The sequence below is a fragment of the Sturnira hondurensis genome, unplaced genomic scaffold (assembly GCF_014824575.4).
Source record: "Sturnira hondurensis isolate 20B ecotype Veracruz unplaced genomic scaffold, ASM1482457v3 Scaffold0011378, whole genome shotgun sequence".
NCBI lineage: Eukaryota > Metazoa > Chordata > Mammalia > Chiroptera > Phyllostomidae > Sturnira > Sturnira hondurensis.
In genome coordinates this window covers 6,497,833-6,515,322 of record NW_028084009.1, presented here as the reverse complement: position 1 = coordinate 6,515,322, position 17,490 = coordinate 6,497,833, and the positions used below count along the sequence as shown (strand labels likewise).

General features: G+C 45.6%; 1 protein-coding gene across 5 annotated transcripts in view; it reads right to left on the bottom strand.

Annotated features, from left to right (window-relative positions):
- The window catches only part of STX16 (syntaxin 16), a 30,318-nt gene extending 14,081 nt beyond the window's left edge, over window positions 1-16,237 (bottom strand). The window contains exons 1-2 of one of the 5 annotated variants that reach the window (XM_037059975.1): window positions 15,310-16,237; window positions 5,471-5,482 (exon numbers count right to left, since the gene is read on the bottom strand). In XM_037059975.1, the coding sequence (XP_036915870.1) occupies window positions 5,471-5,482; window positions 15,310-15,441 (144 nt within the window). In that variant the 5' untranslated portion in view covers window positions 15,442-16,237. The remainder of the gene's footprint in view (window positions 1-5,470; window positions 5,483-15,309) is intronic. The other 4 variants (XM_037059973.1, XM_037059976.1, XM_037059974.1 and 1 more) reach the window with 4 other exon arrangements.
- Between the last annotated feature and the right edge of the window lie 1,253 nt (window positions 16,238-17,490).

Here is a 17,490-nt window from a genome sequence, read left to right as displayed (position 1 = left end):
AGCGCAGGGTTATGAATGCCCATTTCAGAAGAGCCACATGAGGATCAAAAAGTAATGGGAAACAGCACATACAGGTCCAGTGGAAATACTGTGCACATTTTCTGCACCACACTGCAAAACCGGGTGAAGAATTTACACTGCCTTTCTCCCCCTTCCCTGTATTGGCCACATCTACCTTTTCATTCATTCACCAAACACCGAACTTGTTTGCTTTTCTAACAATAAAGGAAGGAGACAGAAATTTTAAATCCAGACAAAGGGGGAAAATACCACCTAAGAACAAATTGAGATTAAATGCTTCCTTCAAGCAATGAGCCCCGTACTCTGAACAGGGAGCTCCCAGCAAAATCTCTGAAAGCCCCCGGGGCCTTGCCTCAGTCCCCCTGCACCCGCAGCAGGGGCCTGTCCCCATTTCGTAGAGTGCCCTGTGGCCTCAGGGAGCGAGATGCGAGCGAAGGCCACTCAGAAGAGGCCAGAATACCCACTGCTGCCCTGGAGTCTGAGGTGTGACCAGGTCCCCATGTTCCTGCCACACGGGCCGCACAAGCCTGGTGTCCTTGCAGCTCTCGAAACCAGGCGTGTCGGCCAGCCCGCACAGCAGGGCTCTGCGTCACTCTTGTCCACGGCCCCCTCGTCTATTTTTGAGAGTTCACTAATAGAAATTTTACATTGCTTCTTATTATTTTAATCCTTGCAGAAGCTACCTGAGTCAGGAACCCATTATTCCAATCTATAAACGAGCAACTTGAAACCCAGAAAAGTAAGTACCTGGCCTAAGGTCACAAAGCTATTAGTGACACTGTGTGGCCTGGGCTGGTGACTCCAGAAGCGCCATCCACTCCACCAGCTGCCAATCACCGTGACAGGCCCGTGGAATAGAATTGCAATTTGCTAAGAAAACAAATCAGGACGACAAACCCTCAGAGTAAAACCGCAACACAAAACAGGCCTCTGATCCCTATCAGGTCCCCACTGACAGCACTAGAAACTGTAGGAAGCCCCCCCGAAATGCGCAAGCACTTCAATGCCAACCAAAAACAGCCTCTCTGGCTGCCGTCTGAGGCCACAGTGACAAGCTACAGAGCTCACCCCACACAGGGCAGGTGTGGTGCGAGGCGGAGCTGGCCACCCCTCAGGTCCTGCTGCAAAGTCACCAAAAGGCGAGGCTTTGCGGAGCTCACTGGCCGAGGCCCGGGAGGACGTGTGCATCCAGCGCCCAGCGCTGCCAGCTGCACGGCCATGCTGGACACAGAGGAGCTGCCTGACTGGGGCCGAACTTGAACTGAGACCACCAGCTGTTTGCACAAAGCTAAACCTAAAATGGCTAAGGTACCGCCCCCCTTCGAGGGTCCTGGCGGTTTACCACCTAACCCGTATTCAATGCCGTACTTCCATAAAGCAATCACAGTAACTTGTTTTATTTGTAGTTCTTAAACTCGGGATCTAATTTTTACTTTTTACAAATACACATTCAACTAAAAAAGATTGAGATGTTCTTTATCTAAATCACATGCACAGCAATTAGTGTCAAATTAGCTGAAACAAATGAGGACTTTCCAATTGCGTGTTGAAGTAGATTCAACTCTTTTAAAGCAGTACCTGATTTCACACAGTGAGTGTCTCCCCAGCCCCCCGAACGCAGGGAAATCAAGACTGGGAAACAACACACCCTCTGCTACGGGGCCTATCCCCACACGGTGGGGATGGGGACAGGTGCAGCCCACCTCGCTGGCCCTCACCTGCCCACATGGCACACCACGGTCACACCGGTGAGACAGGACAGCTGCTGCCTTGGGGCTGTGAACTTGTAATGTGCCCCCTCACGACCTAGTCCACAGCAATGGCCCCGGTGACAAATAAGCGCACTCCTACTCGGAAGAAATGTGGACTCTATTTTATTGGTACAAATTTGGAATATGCATCACAGTTTGTGCTATTTTTCTTAAAAAAAAAAAAAGGACTGCGTTTTGGGATGGAAAAACAGAAGAGAATATAAACATCAGTTATTTAAAACTGAAACAAATACGAACATAAAAATACATTTTAAATGCAAAATCACCCTTTCAACTTCAGAAAGCCCCCTTGCCATTTAAAAGCATGTTTTCTCATCTTTTTAAGATCCAGGACATACCAGTTTTCAAGCTGCCATGTCAGTCAATATGAGATCTTTAAAAAGCTGCCTAATTTTTAAACCTCTCTACTTACCCTCGCTGAATTTCGAGTTAGTTCCCTCTCCAGGTACACAATATTGGTGATGGACGCTTTTCTTAAAAGAACTTGTGCTTCTTTCCATATTTGTTAAATAGGAAAACTTTTTAAATAAATAATTGTACTATGAGAATTAAGAATTTAAGAGCTCTCCTCTCTTTGTTGGTAGCTGTCCCCCAAGAACTCTAGGGGTGACCGCCTGACCCCGAGTTGTCCGACTCAACCTCCCCAGTGCAGCAAAATTCCAGCAGATGCGCAAAGCAACAGCCCAAGGCTTCTCGCTCGCGTCCCCAGGTCACCTTGGCCCTGACTCCACCTGAGACCATGACACCTGGACCCACCAAGTGCTGCCGCTCCACGTACGCAGCCTTCCTACCACAGAGCCCCGCCTTCGGGGGGCCTGACCCAGGGGCCTGCGAGACCAAGGACATGGCAAAGCCTCTGTTGGAATTTAAGAAGTCAGACACGCGTCCCCCCCATCTTAAAAAAACGAACCAGGTTCCACCATGACATTAACCAGCGGCAAGGCTGACACGTCTGGGCTGTCCACGTGGTGATGGACAACGGAAGAGCCCAGGAGGGGCGCTGAAGACAAAACAGGCTGGCCACTGGCGCCTCCACGTGAGCTGCCTTGGAGCACGCGTTGGCACTGTGGGACCACGGGCCTACCCTCCGGGCCCGGCTCCATGACGCCGCCCACGGACTAGGAGGCTGCAGGATGCCGGCTCTGAGGGAGGAAGCACGTGGGCGAGAGTGAGGGTGTCGGCGCTGCGGTTTTATTTTTTTAATCTGTGATACTCTTAAAATAGTGTTTACTTTTTTGATTATGAAACAATAAATGTTCAAAATAGACACTTTTTTAAATGTGTCAGAGACAGAAATAAAAAAAAATCAACAATCACAGCTCTCACACACAAACGTCGCTGTTCACTGGGTCTCCCTTTTTGCTCAACAACCACGCACCCGGGACAGGAGCGAGGAGGCAGCGACAGAACCTGTGTCCCGTGGGCACTGCGCTTCCACGGCTCGGTCTCCTTAGTGCCCATGGTGGACCTGCAGAGGGACACTGAGGCCCAGCTGCGCTCGACACTTGCTCAAAGCCGCCCTCAGCCGCGTAACTGGCGAGCCCAGCCGCAGCCCCCGAGACTTCCCCAGGCTGTGTGGTTTGGGGGCCGGACCTTTACTTCTTATTTTTGAATGTTCCTATTTAGAATTTTAAAAACCCAACACCAGAGAGATAACTCTATAGAGACCAAGGAGAAGGCCAGACACACCTCTGGAGAGCCGGTGGTGGCCAGGCTTCCTCCTGGGGACACTTTACTCAGCGCTTCTTCAGGCGGGTGGAGGCCGGTCTCCCCAGGGTGCGGAGGCCAAGCTGGTTTGCGTAGAATGACCACGAGTGTGGACAGACCATAGAAAGCCACCAGATGAGATGGCCTTCTCCCTGCTCCAGCCGGAGCCAGGCCTGCCGCTCCTGCTCCAGCGCCCGGAAGAGGTCCCCCAAGCCCTACTGCAGCCTTGGCGGAGCGGAGCGAAGCCCGGGGTACCACGCCCAGCACCTCCCAGCTCCTGGCTCAGCACCTGGCCCTCAGCAGCAATAAACATGCAAGTATAATTAGCTGGATGAGTCGACAAGGAATGGACGGGATGGAAGAATGAAGTAAATAACCCGGAGCCGGCCCCCTGCAGCCGGCCTAACGAGCGGGCGCGGGACTAGCACTCGGCGCTTCTTCAGCTCGAGGCTGTTCCAGGGTTTCTGTCCCCCCGCCACACTCTTCCTCTCGGGGGCCACAAGTCCCGAGATGTTCAGTAGGGGTAGCAACATCTGTCCTAAAAGCCTACTCTCTGGGCCCCAGGCCTTGACGCTTTTGGAGTCTGGTCAGCCAATGCAGAGCCTCTTCCGGCCCCTGGGACCGTCAGCCCACCGTGTGTGGGTGGCAGTGCCCTGCTGTCCCCAGGGCCCAGCCCCTCGGCTGGGCAGGGCCACAGCACCTGGTACGGTGAGCCTCCAGCTGAGGGTCTGACTTTAAATATTAGTTGTTTCTTAATAACAAAGTACATGCACATGGTTTAAAATATATCTATCCAACCTACAGAAAAAAGTTTGCAACATGAAGGAAGTTTCTCTTCTATCCCAGACTTTTCCTGGAATGTATCTACTATTAACAATTTCTTGTGTCTCTTTTCAGAAAGTTTCTAAGTACTTGCAGGCATAAATGCCAGTTATTTTTCTTAAAAAAAAAAAACAAAACAAAAGTGGGGGTACCACGTCGCCCACACCACTCTGCACCAGACTCTTGCACTGAGTGCTGTGCAGGGAGTACCCTGAGCTGCAGCCTCCCATGGGGACCGCGGGCCGTGAACAGAGAGGTGGGGGTCCTGGGTAACTGAACCAGTTCCCAGTGAAGGACACTCAGGTTGTCTGTCCCCTGTCCCTCGTTACCATCCCAACTCATTAAGGTTTTCGGAACTTACAGGTAGACCTCGATGTAGAAACTAGGAACCCCAACTGGTTTTGAAGACTGTCACCCTAACGCCACCTCACTGCTCATTCTTCAAAAACCCAAATAAACGCGTTCCCCACCCCAACTGCTCTTCCTAAAATGCCTACCCTCATGGAAAAATTGTTTCCCCTTCTTCACTGAAGCAGGTAACAGAAACACACAAAATTAACCAGCATGGCTCAATCCCCTTCCCCTCGATCCTTTCGCTGGCTGCTACGACAAAGGTCCATGGGCACATCCTCTCCATCTTCTGGCCCAGTTGCGTGAAGCGTGCTGCCGGCAAGGGGGCAGGAAGGGGTGGCGGAGGACCCCCCCAGTCGATGCAGCAGCAGCAGCAGCAGCAGCGACTGTGGAGACCCTAACAGGTGGTGGCTGTCCCCTCTCTTGTGGCTTTCCCCGGAAGCGGGTCCTCACTCTCCACCTCAGCTGCCACGCAGAAATCGAGGCAGCTACACACGTAACCCTACAGACAATCTGGTTTACTACATTCAAGGAAAGGCCCAACCTGTCCTGCTCCCTAAGTGGGCTCCCTTTCCTTCCCCCGAGTTGTGAATGCTTTTCTCTAAACCACCCATCTACCTGGTGGGGAAGTACAGTCAGTAAATCCCAAGTGTTAAATTGTTAACACAGCAGTGACAAGCAACCAAAACAAATGCTGAACTATGTGTAAGCCCTGTTAGCATTTTATATATGACCAGAGACTACACAGAAAGAGGGCATCATTTCACGGACATACGAAAATATTGAAAACACAATACCTCATCCAGCTCCTGAAGAGATATGTTGGTCCCATGAGCCCATCCAGTTAGGGACAGCAGAGAGAAAGCAGGATGGAGACAGACAGACAGACAGACAAGGTATGGTCAGTTGAGAGAATACTAAGACTTTAAAAAACTCTAAAGTTGACTAAAAAGTAAAGATCCACTAACCAAGGCGTTTAAACAATCTCCCCATGATGATTCTTTATTTTTTTAAAAGCTTTAAAAGCTGTTTTTTTTCATTTATATTCACTGTCACTGCTGTTTTGGAAATGATAGGAAACAAACAGCACATAGTTGTAAAAATTAAAATGCAACTGAGGCAAATAAAGCAAACACATTTGCTTCAGCTACGCTAAAATGCAATGCTCATCTGTTTCATAACTATCAAATATCACATACAATATTCTAAATCCCCCCAGGAAAACAGGAGAGCAAAGCTGAGATGTAATTTTACCAGGTCAAATATGTGTATATTTGAACATGTAAACCAGCCCTGCAAATGCAGCGACTAGATTAGAAAATGGACAACCCACAGAAACCGTCTATGGCTGTATTCAGATGACACTGAGTGACCGCATATCTGAGGTCTCCGCCAACTCAATCCCGCAGACCCGGCTCCTCCGTGGGTATTATTAATAAGCCAGCCGGGAAACCACACTTCCCCGGAGAAAGACACAGGTGGTAAAAGCAAAGAAAAACTCTTCCCATTTGCTTGGCATATGTTCCCATTAGTCTAGAAAGCACCATTATTTTTAAAGCTATTATAGAAGCAAATAAACAAAACAAAAACAGGGAAGGAGAGGCTTTTTTTTAAGGGGTAATAGGAAGGAAGAAGCTCCGGCAGCCAGAGGATTAAGTTTCAATTGAAACCTAAAGGTTCTTTTTTAAATCAACGCAGAACTCTTACCTTCTGAATAGATATTTACTAATGATAAATAATCTAAACAATGACATTTTTTACAGTATTGATCCCTGAAATAATTAGTGGTGAATTTCAATAATCAACTGTGTTGATATTTTTATGCTTAGCAGTAAATTTACACAAGAAAAACATAACTTCCTTATTTAAAAATTAATAGTGCAAATAAAACTGGTCAGGGCTAAAATATTATTAAACAATGGGAGCAATAAAAATGTCATTAACCATTCCTCTGTGTAAAAATTCAACTGCAATAAACACAAATCCAGCCAACACCAAAAGCCGAAAGGGCCCCCACTCCTTCTGCAGTTTGGTGAGAGCAGGACCAAACTCCACTCCTACACACACCGTGCCCTAACTGTAGTAGAGGAGGTATTAACGGAGATAGTGTCAAAAGGAAATCTGATTGAATTATCCTCTACTTTAAAGAGAAAAGAAAACATCTGTATTGTTTAAGCTTCACATTTTCATCGGGAAAGCACTGAAGTTTATTGCTGAAACAAGACTCAGGCCAGGCGCCTGACTCCGGGGCTCCCGTGCAGGCTGCAGTCGGCAGCGGCCCCTGGCACAGAGCTGTGCGCCGTGTGTGCGGGCTGCGGGCCCTGGTTGCGGGCTCTGCCACACGTGCGCCTGTCCTCTCGGTGGCTCACCCAATGCAGACCCTAATCTTTCGGTTTCAACAATTACTAGTTGATAAGAGGTGAAATTAGAGTCATGGGCTAAATACATAACTCTATTTTTACAAATAAAAAAACCAAGCTCTAGAAGTACAAATCTACTTCCCAAGTCACAGAGCTTGTCACTACTGGCTGGGGTGGGGACAGACCCAGGTGCGCAGGCCTCTTTCCACCCCACCTCCCAGCCTCCCTAATTTTGCAAGCAATTTAGGGAATTACACAAGTGGTAGGCAGCTACCACCACACTGTATCGGAAATTAAATGCAGAAAGTCATCTAGTCCAAGGGAACCCCCCCAATGTTGCTACTTAAAAACAGAACAACTTCAAAATCCCCCCACCACCAAATTCCAGAAAATGTTACCAAGACCTGAGTTAAAACATTTAGAGCTACCATCAGAAAAACCCAAAATATAGCCAAATGAAAACATGTTGCTGCCCATCACCATCTTCTAAATCTCTATAATGTCTAAATCTAGGTTTCTGACCTACCAATGGCACGCAATCAGGAAAATACTGAAAACTCCAAGTAACATGTGGAATTTATAGTCTAAAGAACTTTCTACATAAAACTGAAAAATAAGTGGAAATCCATCTGTGTTTACTCAGGAAGTCTGGAAAAGTTGAGTAAAATGAGTTGGGAATACAGCTCTATGCTATAGTGATATTTACTTTATTTCCGTTCCTGCCAAAATAAAAGTTTGCTTCACTTTTATTCAACAAAGTACCCTTATTCTTGAGTAAGCCTCACGGCTCAAATGGACTCTTCAGAAGCAGAAAAGCAAACAGCTCTAAAGAGAAATATACAATGATTTCATACTTGGATGCTAAAAGCACAGAACTGATTTTCCAACAGACTCGTCCTGGACTAAAACTTAGACCCTTCACTGTGCAAGTTCAAGTGGACCCTGTGGCTGGGAGGTGAGAGCAAGACGCTGCACTAGTCTACGGGGAAAGGAAACAACAGCCAGGCATTTCCCAGGACCTGCAAGCACACGCCAGGGCCTAGGCGGGCGGGCGGGCAGGTGAGCACAGGCCCCGAGGCTGGGTTTGCCTGCGTTCCCTCCCCAGCTCCCAGACCTGATGGGTGGGCAACAACAGACCAGGCTCCAATGCCCGACCCTCAGTTTCCCTGTCTGTATCGTGGGAAAAACTGCAGCACTCATTTGACAGAGCCCTGGGGGGACCAGCTGGGGCTGCCCATGGCCAGGGCTGGGCCCAGGGCCAGGCAGCCTGCAAACTCTCAGCAGACCTCAGCCGGTTTCACAGTCCAGGCTGAAGAAGGCCCTCGGGTTTCTTCTAACCAGTTAATCCTTAGATTCTTTCCCCCTCAAAACACATTGTGTTTTATTAAAAATAACGCGCTAGTTTCAGACTAATCCGAGCCCAGTGCACTCCAGCTCCCGTGCACACACTCTGCGCTAGTGCACGGCAGAGAATCGACCAGGCAGTGAGCACTGACAGAAGCTGCAGTCAGAGCCTCCTGGGAGGTCAAAGGCAACCGCAGAGCCGACACACGGGATCAGAACGGTAACCGGCTTCTCCTTTTCATCCATCCATTCATTCATTCATTCAAGACCATACACATTTTCTGAATGGTTATTTAACTCTGTAAATTCATGTCAGCTTCTTAAAGCCAAGCTGCCTGTAACTCCTTGAATGAGGGCCTGCCTTAAAGCCTGCATTGGGCTGATACAATGTCCAAATTACTTTTGCACTGTATTGGGGCTACTTCTAAGGGCATTTGCTGGCAACACTGGGCTAACAGGCTCTGTGCTGTGGTTGGTGATGCATTTCTCCTTTTCAAATTGGAAGCTAAGGCCGTGCACCTTGGTCAGGAGAAATAATGTATAAAACAGGACTTGAGAAAGCATTGTTGAATCCACAGGGCCACTAGAAATCACCTAATTCAAACCCCTCAATTTACAAATAAGGCCAAAGGTGGCCAAAGAGATTAAAAACTTGCCTAAAGACACATTCTGGGCCATGGCAGTGAGACTTAGCCCTGAATTTCCAGACTTGGAGGCCAATACTCCCTCCCTTAGTTCGTGCTGCCCAAGGCATGACCGTGATGGGAAGCAAAAACTAAGGCCAAGACAGAATGAATGAGAAGTGCCAACAACTGCATTTTGCTGATAGTCTCAAAACCAAACCCCAATCTGCTTTTAACTATTTGTTTTACTAATACCAACACAACCAAGAACACAATTAAGTGGAATTTTATTCAGTTCTGGGTGTTGAAGTTTAAAAAGGACACACAGAAAAAAAACTAGATTTCATTCATTGGCAAGAAACTTAAACTCACTGCCCTAGCCGGGATGGCTGAGTTAGAGAAAGCTCCAGGCAGCAAGAAGCCTGCTTGGCTGTCATGCAGGAGAATGACGAGGCCCAAAGGGCCTGAGCCTGGGCCAGGGTGCCAGGAGGCAAGGTAACAGGCAAAGCTGGGGTTAATCGAAGCAAGGGCTTTTTTTCCAGTACAAGCAATGGAGCAAGCAGCTGCTGGGCCATCACTGACTGTGGTCAAGGCAGACAGGCACAGGGGTACGGGGTCAGGTGACCTTCAGGTCCCTCAGGATTGTGCGTGTCACTTGGTCACCGCACAGTTCTTTCAATTCCTGGGACTTACTTGCCCCAGTGCTGCACACACCTGTTTTAATTTGCACGTACAGGTGCCCACAATAACCCAAACCACCAACACCCAGCTTCTAGGTTTTTTTCCCTTCTTCAAACTAGTATGCAAAAAAAGCATGTGTAAATTTTTTTAATTCTAAGGCTTTCAGTGTGCTTTGATTTTATGTGAGATACACATATACACCACTTTATAACCAATTTCCACAGCTTTTCCCTTAAATAAGGATGTGGAAATTCAGGTTTAAAACTAAAAAAACACACAAAAGAACAACTACTTTAGACGTCACTTATTTTCAGTTGTGTGAGACACATACACACACGAAAATAAACTTCTATGGCTTTTTCTTCTAACTAGAAACTAGACAGTTCGGGTTGTGATTTTTTAAATTAAGTTAAACTCTAGAGTTTTGTTACCTCCTTTTTAATAGCTTGAGTTTTAGATATTTATAAACTGTCTCCTTTTAATTGTTTTACTTGTGTTTTTAACATCACAGGTATGTATACATTTTAAGTTTTTATTTATTATTTTCAAACATACAGAAAAGTAAAATGGTAAAAAAAATCCACCTCTTCCATTCATCACCACATTCAACAATTAGTGACACTTTGCCTCATTTGTTTCATTGGGGGGGGGGGTAAAACTATGAAGTGATATTTTGACATTTCACCACTAAAAATGGCAGTAGTCCTCCAACAAAAATAGAAATTAAATCAGTTAATTATTTTAATTAATAATTTCTTAAAAATCACCTAAAACCCAGCCCATATTCAAATCTGACAGCTGTAGTTTGATTTGCTACATGGTTTTGAAATTTACAAGTCAGAAAAGTGATCTAAAAATTTTTATGAGCTAGGTCTGCAGTAAAAAGCCTGCATAAGTTACTCCACAGTTGTTAAAAACTGTGTCAGACGAGAGTTTTTCCCCAAAGTGTTTGCAGCACTTTTCCAACTTCCAGAAAAGTTGAAAACCTGTACCTTCTACTGGGCCAAGTTTAGCATCTTGCCACAGTGATTTTGTGTAGCAATAGTTTCTGCAGAATCTGTACGCAAACTGCAGGTGGAACCTTCATCCTCAAACGCTTCAGAAACTGACGACCAGCCATGTGTTTTTAATGCACACAATTAAAATACATTAATGTGTTTTTTTTTATTCTAACTGGGCAAACCATTTTTGTTTAATTGCAAATTCTATTTTTCAGATTGTCTAGACTACAAAAATATTTTAAATGATCTGAGACGTTAAATAGTCTAATGAATGTAATATTTTAAATGGTATAACATACAGAAAATATTTTTTAATGCTTAGACATGTATTTTTAGTTTGGTTTAGAAATATGCTTTCAAGAAACTGTCTGCCTTAAATATCTGTACATTTTCTGACATACCTATTTTTCCAAATCGTGTACTTAAGGTTATCAATTTTCAATTGCTTAACTTAGCTGATATATTTTTTCATTTTAGTTGGACTTGGAAATCTATTTTCAAGAAACTGCATTACCCATCTGTACATTTTCTGATATATCTACTTTTCCAAATTGTGTACCTTAGGTATCAAATTTTAATTGTTTGGCTTAGCTTATGGATATATATTTTTTAATTTTAGTTAAATTTGGAAATCTGTTTTCAAGAAATTGTCTGCATTACTTATCTGTACATTTTCTGACAGATCTATTTTTCCAAATTGTGTACTTTAGGTGCCAATTTTTAATTGTTTGACTTAGTTTATAATATACATTTTTTAAATTTTAGTTGGATCTGGAAATTTATTTTTCAAGAAATTGTCTGCCTTACCTATCTGTACATTTTCTGATATATCTACTTTTCCAAATTGTGTACCTTAGGTATCAATTTTTAATTACTTGGCTTAGCTTATAGATACATATTTTTTTAGTTTTAGTTGGATGTGGAAATCTATTTTCAAGAAATTGCATTATCCATCTGTACATTTTCTGATATATCTACTTTTCCAAATTGTGTACCTTAGGTATCACTTTTTAATTGCTTGGCTTAGCTTATATATATATATATATATATTTTAATTTTAGTTGGATTTGGAAATCTATTTTCAAGAAATTGCATTACCCATCTGTACATTTTCTGATATATCTACTTTTCCAAATTGTGTACCTTAGGTATCAATTTTTAATTACTTGGCTTAGCTTATAGATACATATTTTTTTAGTTTTAGTTGGATGTGGAAATCTATTTTCAAGAAATTGCATTATCCATCTGTACATTTTCTGATATATCTACTTTTCCAAATTGTGTACCTTAGGTATCACTTTTTAATTGCTTGGCTTAGCTTATATATATATATATATATATATATATTTTAATTTTAGTTGGATTTGGAAATCTATTTTCAAGAAATTGCATTACCCATCTGTATATTTTCTGACATACCTATTTTTCCAAACTGTTCACTTTAGGTATCAATTTTTAATTGCTTCACTTAGCTGATATATATATATATTATATATATATTATATAATATATATATAATATATATATATATTTTTTTTTAAATTTTAGTTGGATCTGGAAATTTATTTTTCAAGAAATTGTCTGCCTTACCTATCTATCTGTACATTTTCTGATATATCTACTTTTCCTAATTGTGTACCTTAGGTATCAATTTTTAATTACTTGGCTTAGCTTATATATATTTTTTTAGTTTTAGTTGGATGTGGAAATCTATTTTCAAGAAATTGTATTACCCACCTGTACATTTTCTGATATATCTACTTTTCCAAATTGTGTACCTTAGGTATCAATTTTTAATTGTTTGGCTTAGCTTATGGATATATATTTTTTAAATTTTAGTTAGATTTGGAAATCTATTTTCAAGAAATTGCATTACCCATCTGTACTATTTTCTGACATACCTATTTTTCCAAATTGTGTACCTTAGGTATCACTTTTTTATTGCTTCGGCTTAGCTGATATATATATAATATATATATATTTTTTAAATTTTAGTTGGATCTGGAAATCTATTTTCAAGAAATTGTATTACCCATCTGTACATTTTCTGATATATCTACTTTTCCAAATTGTGTACCTTAGGTATCAATTTTAAATTGTTTGGCTTAGCTTATGGATATATATTTTTAAAATTTTAGTTAGATTTGGAAATCTATTTTCAAGAAATTGCATTATCCATCTGTACATTTTCTGACATACCTATTTTTCCAAACTGTTCACTTTAGTATCAATTTTTAATTGCTTCACTTAGCTGATATATATATATAATATATATATATTTTTAAAATTTTAGTTAGATTTGGAAATCTATTTTCAAGAAACTGCATTACCCATCTGTACATTTTCTGACATACCTATTTTTCCAAACTGTTCACTTTAGGTATCAATTTTTAATTGCTTCACTTAGCTGATATATATATATATTATATATATATACTTTAAAATTATAGTTGGATGTGGAAATCTATTTTCAAGAAATTGCATTATCCATCTGTACATTTTCTGATATATCTACTTTTCCAAATTGTGTACCTTAGGTATCAATTTTTTATTGTTTGGCTTAGCTTATGGATATATATTTTTTAATTTTAGTTGGATTTGGAAATCTATTTTCAAGAAATTGTCTGCATTACCCATCTGTACATTTTTTGACTTCTCCATTTTTCCAAATTGTTCACTTTAGGTATCAATTGTTAATTATTTGACTTAGTGTATGTGTGTGTATGTATACACACACACATTTTTTTAATTGCCTAACTTAGAAAACCATTTTAAAAGCTGGCCTGACTGAGAGATGCACTTTTAAAAAGCTGCCAGTTTCAGACCCCAGGTTTTTAAACTGTCTGATCTAATTACTGTCATAATTAACAATAAAAAAGTCTCACGTCATCCAACAGTTCACAGTGTTTTGAACCTTATAAAAATTTAAAAGCAAATATGTTTTCATTCAATTAAAACAGACACCTTAGGAACAGTGCTGCATTTTAGTTGTTTGTATTTTCCCCCCACACGGGTAGCATGAAATCAAGCCATTTAAGGGACTTGGAATCTTTATATCTTCTTTAACTCAAGTTCCAATGTGGAATTTTTTCATTCAATTTCTACTCTCTAATTCTTGGCTTATTTCAGAATATTGTTTTCAAAATTAGCGCTGGAATTAGCCCATTTCTATTTTACACTCATTTCAGTATAATACCATTTCAGTTTACAAATGCAAAAAACCCCAAATTCCTAAGTAACTAAAAATCTAAATGCACTCTACCCCTGTTCTCTGTGATTTTTGATCTGAGTGTACGTGATTTTACCCCTAAAACTGCTCACACGGCTTGGACTAGCTTTTCTACAGGAGCAACAATGGCCAAAGGCAGTTTCCACCTGTGATTTACAAAACAGAAAATCTGTCTGGGTGGACATCCTGTCCATAATGAAGACACATGGCACAATTTTTCCGAAGCACTTAGATAGTCATAAAGAAAAAAAAAGACAGAAAGGGCAATACAGTCCCTAGGAGGTAAAAGGAGTGCGTGACTCGCAAAACTGTACATTTCCAGTTTAATCCCCAAGAACCTGGTTGGGGTGGGGGGCGGGGGGAGGACTTGATTCCTTCTTCCTTCGAGGCTGCCCCTGGGCTGTCTACAGCCCGCAGCCCCCTCTACAAATTAGTTTCATGACCCCATTTTTCCATTTCAGATATGGGAAAGCTGCTAATCATTACTGTCTGGTTTAGAGCATCCAGACAGCCCCTCTCCCCGTATCTACCAGCAGAAACCTGAGGCTCACAAAGGAAGAGAAGCCCCCATCAAACACCAACCCAGAAATATGTCACCTTTGAGAGCCCTGCCTGTACAAGAGTCTGCTGCGGGGCGAAAGAAAGGTTCAGGTTAATGAAATTTAAAAACCTGTGCTATTTGGGGGTTCCTTTTCACAAACACACTGTTCTGTTTTGTTTTTTAAGTTCGAATGTAGGGAAGAGCTTAATTTCCTGCCGGGGAAATGGAAACGAAGATCCCAGCACCTTCCAGTCTCACACACGAGCCCCCAGGAAAAAACAGTAAGCAATTATTCTTAGGGTACACGACCACACAGCGGGCTGCGAGGCCATTAAGAGAAAAAGGGCAAAAACCCCACAACCTAACCCCCCCAAACCCCACAACTCCTTCGTTTGGGGGGGAGGGTGCCGTTCATTTGCAAGGATTTGGATCTGCGATCCCGCTTCCTGTCCTCAGAACCAAAGTGAGGCTCAGTATGGGGGGGTGGGGGGAGGGGGTGAAAACAAAACGAAACAAAAAGGCTTCAGAAAGCCTCCAAGCTTCCAAATCTTCGTGTTAAAACATATGTAAATTGAGGCGGATTGTCGTGCAGTGACGACGGTCGCGGGGTGGGGAAGTGGAGTGCGGGGGCGAGGAATTGGGAGGGTTGCGGAAGTGAGGAGGGAGAGAGAGCAAGGCAGAGGTGGAGCGGGGACCTAATTTCCCCCCCCCCAGGGTTACAGATGCCAAGAGACCTCGCATCACCGTATTACTCTTACCCTTTTTTTTTTTTAAAACAGAGACAGACACAGACAGACAGACAGGCAGAGCCGCAGTGCACACGAGGCGTGTGTCGGAGAGGCCGCCCGGGGACTCACCGCAGCATTGCTACGTGAATGCAGAGGGCTGGAGGTGACGTGACTACTCACTTGCTCGGCTAACAGCTGCCGGTTTTGGATGGAATTATTCCGCAACAACAAGAAAGCGTCGGTTAAACGCCTGGTGGCCATGGCTCACCCTTTGTGACCCCCCTCTCAGGGGCCCCCCCGCCCACTTATAGTCCTGATTTGTTCACTTTCTTGGTCTTGCCTGGCCTGGTCGGCCCACCCTTCGAAGTAGCTTCTCTTGAGAAGGCCTCAGACCCCGAGCCAGACAGGAGCAGCGCTGCGCCTCGTTCAAGCACGAAGACCCCTCCCCAAATAACCGCCCAGGCTTTTCAATTGTCTGAGTCCCCCTCCTCAAGACCTGCCTTCGATCTCTAAGCACTTAAATCCCCCCAATCCTTGCCTAGCTGGCCAACCTCCCAGAGACCCCTCCCCAATCCAACCTCGGATCTACAAGCGTCTCACTCGCCAATCCAGCTCTGGACTGGGAGGCTCTGAAGCCCCCTACCCCCCTTAGTCTCGGAGACCCTCAAGCGTCTTGGTCTCCTGCCCTTAGCTTGGCTCACACGCGCCCCTGGACCGTGCCATGAGGCCTGGGTCTGACTCAGTTTCCCCACTAGAGGCCTGGCCTTGACCCTCTTTGTACAACCGGGCGAGGCCACGGCCCTGAACTCCAGGGCTGCTTTCGTGGGCCTCGTCTGAGCCTGCTGAGGCCCAGGCCCGACCTCCTGACCCCTTCCCTTTCTGGACTGCCAGCTCCTCGACTGCCACAACAGGCCGCCGGCCTCCAGCAGGGCAGCGGGGCCTGCTTGCCGGCCTCCTCACTCCTCTTCTCCGGCTCCCTCCATCCCAGGATCTGAGTGCAGCTCAGCCCCGGGCCGTTTCCGTACTGTGGTCCCGGGTTCTGGAGTCCCCCCTGGCCCTCTTCCTGTCCGTCCCTCGCGAGTGCCCCCCTGCGACGTTCACAAGCCCTGCTCGCAAGGTTCCGGGCGCGGGAGCTCCCTGCTCCCTGGCCCCAGGGCGCGGGAGTGCTCCGCCCTCTCCCTGGGCGCTCCCGGGACTCCCGGTTTACCCTTCCCCAGCTGGGCCCTGCCGCGGGGAGCGGGCGAGCGGGCGGGCCTGAGCCTCAAGAGTGTGGCCCCCACGCTGCAAACCGCTGCCAGGGGCCTGGGCGCGCACATTAGAGTGGAGTTGCTCGGCAGGCAAATTTGGGCTCCAGAAGGGCCAAAGTTTGAGGCGCGCGCGGAGTTGGGGCGGGAGAAGAAAAGTTGGAGAGGGAGAGGAAAAGTTGGAGACGACTGCCTCTGGAGGCCGAGCACGCTCCACTGCAGGCAGAGGCTCGCGCTCGCTTTTTTTTTTTTTTTTTCCTCCCCAATTCTAAAAAAAGATGTATCTGAAAAACAACAAGCTTAAAAAAAAAAGGCAAAAGCAACAGCTAGAGCCCCAGGCCGCCTGGGCTGCGCCGCCGGCTGCAGTTGGGGGGTCGTGGGGGCGCCCGCCCTCCCCGCCTGCCACTTTCTGTAGGGGGCACTATAGGGTTGTGGAATCTCAAGTGGAAAACATCCCCCAAACTTTGACAGCCCCTCTCTCCCCAAATAACTTTTTCCTGCGGAGTGGGCCCTCGCACCCGCGTGCTGGTCCTGGCCTCGCGCCCCCCACTTTTCCGGCCACGCTTTCTTGGCGGTCATGCAGGGCCAGGGGAGGCAGGGGGGCCGGCCAGCGACCCCGACACTCCACCCGCGACCCGGGTCGGCGGGATTCAGACAGGGGCTCCGCGGATCCGTGTCGGTCTCGAGCCCCCCTAGCCCGAGCTCGGCGAGCAGGGGGGGCAGGACGCCGTCCCGCAAGGGAGGCTCGAAGCCCTCCGAGGCCTCAGCCCGGAGCGGTCTGGGCCGAGCGCGTCGGGGTCGCGGAGCCGAGCGGCTGCGTCTCCCCGGGACCGGGCGCCCAGGCCGGCCGGCTTCCCCCAGGGCGAGCCGAGACCACCACGGAGCCGCCAGGCAGGGTTCGGGAGTGAGGTCTAACAAAGGAAAATCGCCCCCAAATCCGGGATCGGGCCCTGATCCCTGTATCTGTTCCTGCGTGACCCAAACTTGACACACACGTGTGGCTTTGCGAGTGTTTCCCGTGTGCTGAGCGCTGGGCTTTCGAAGAGGAGCCCGGCTAAGCGAGCCA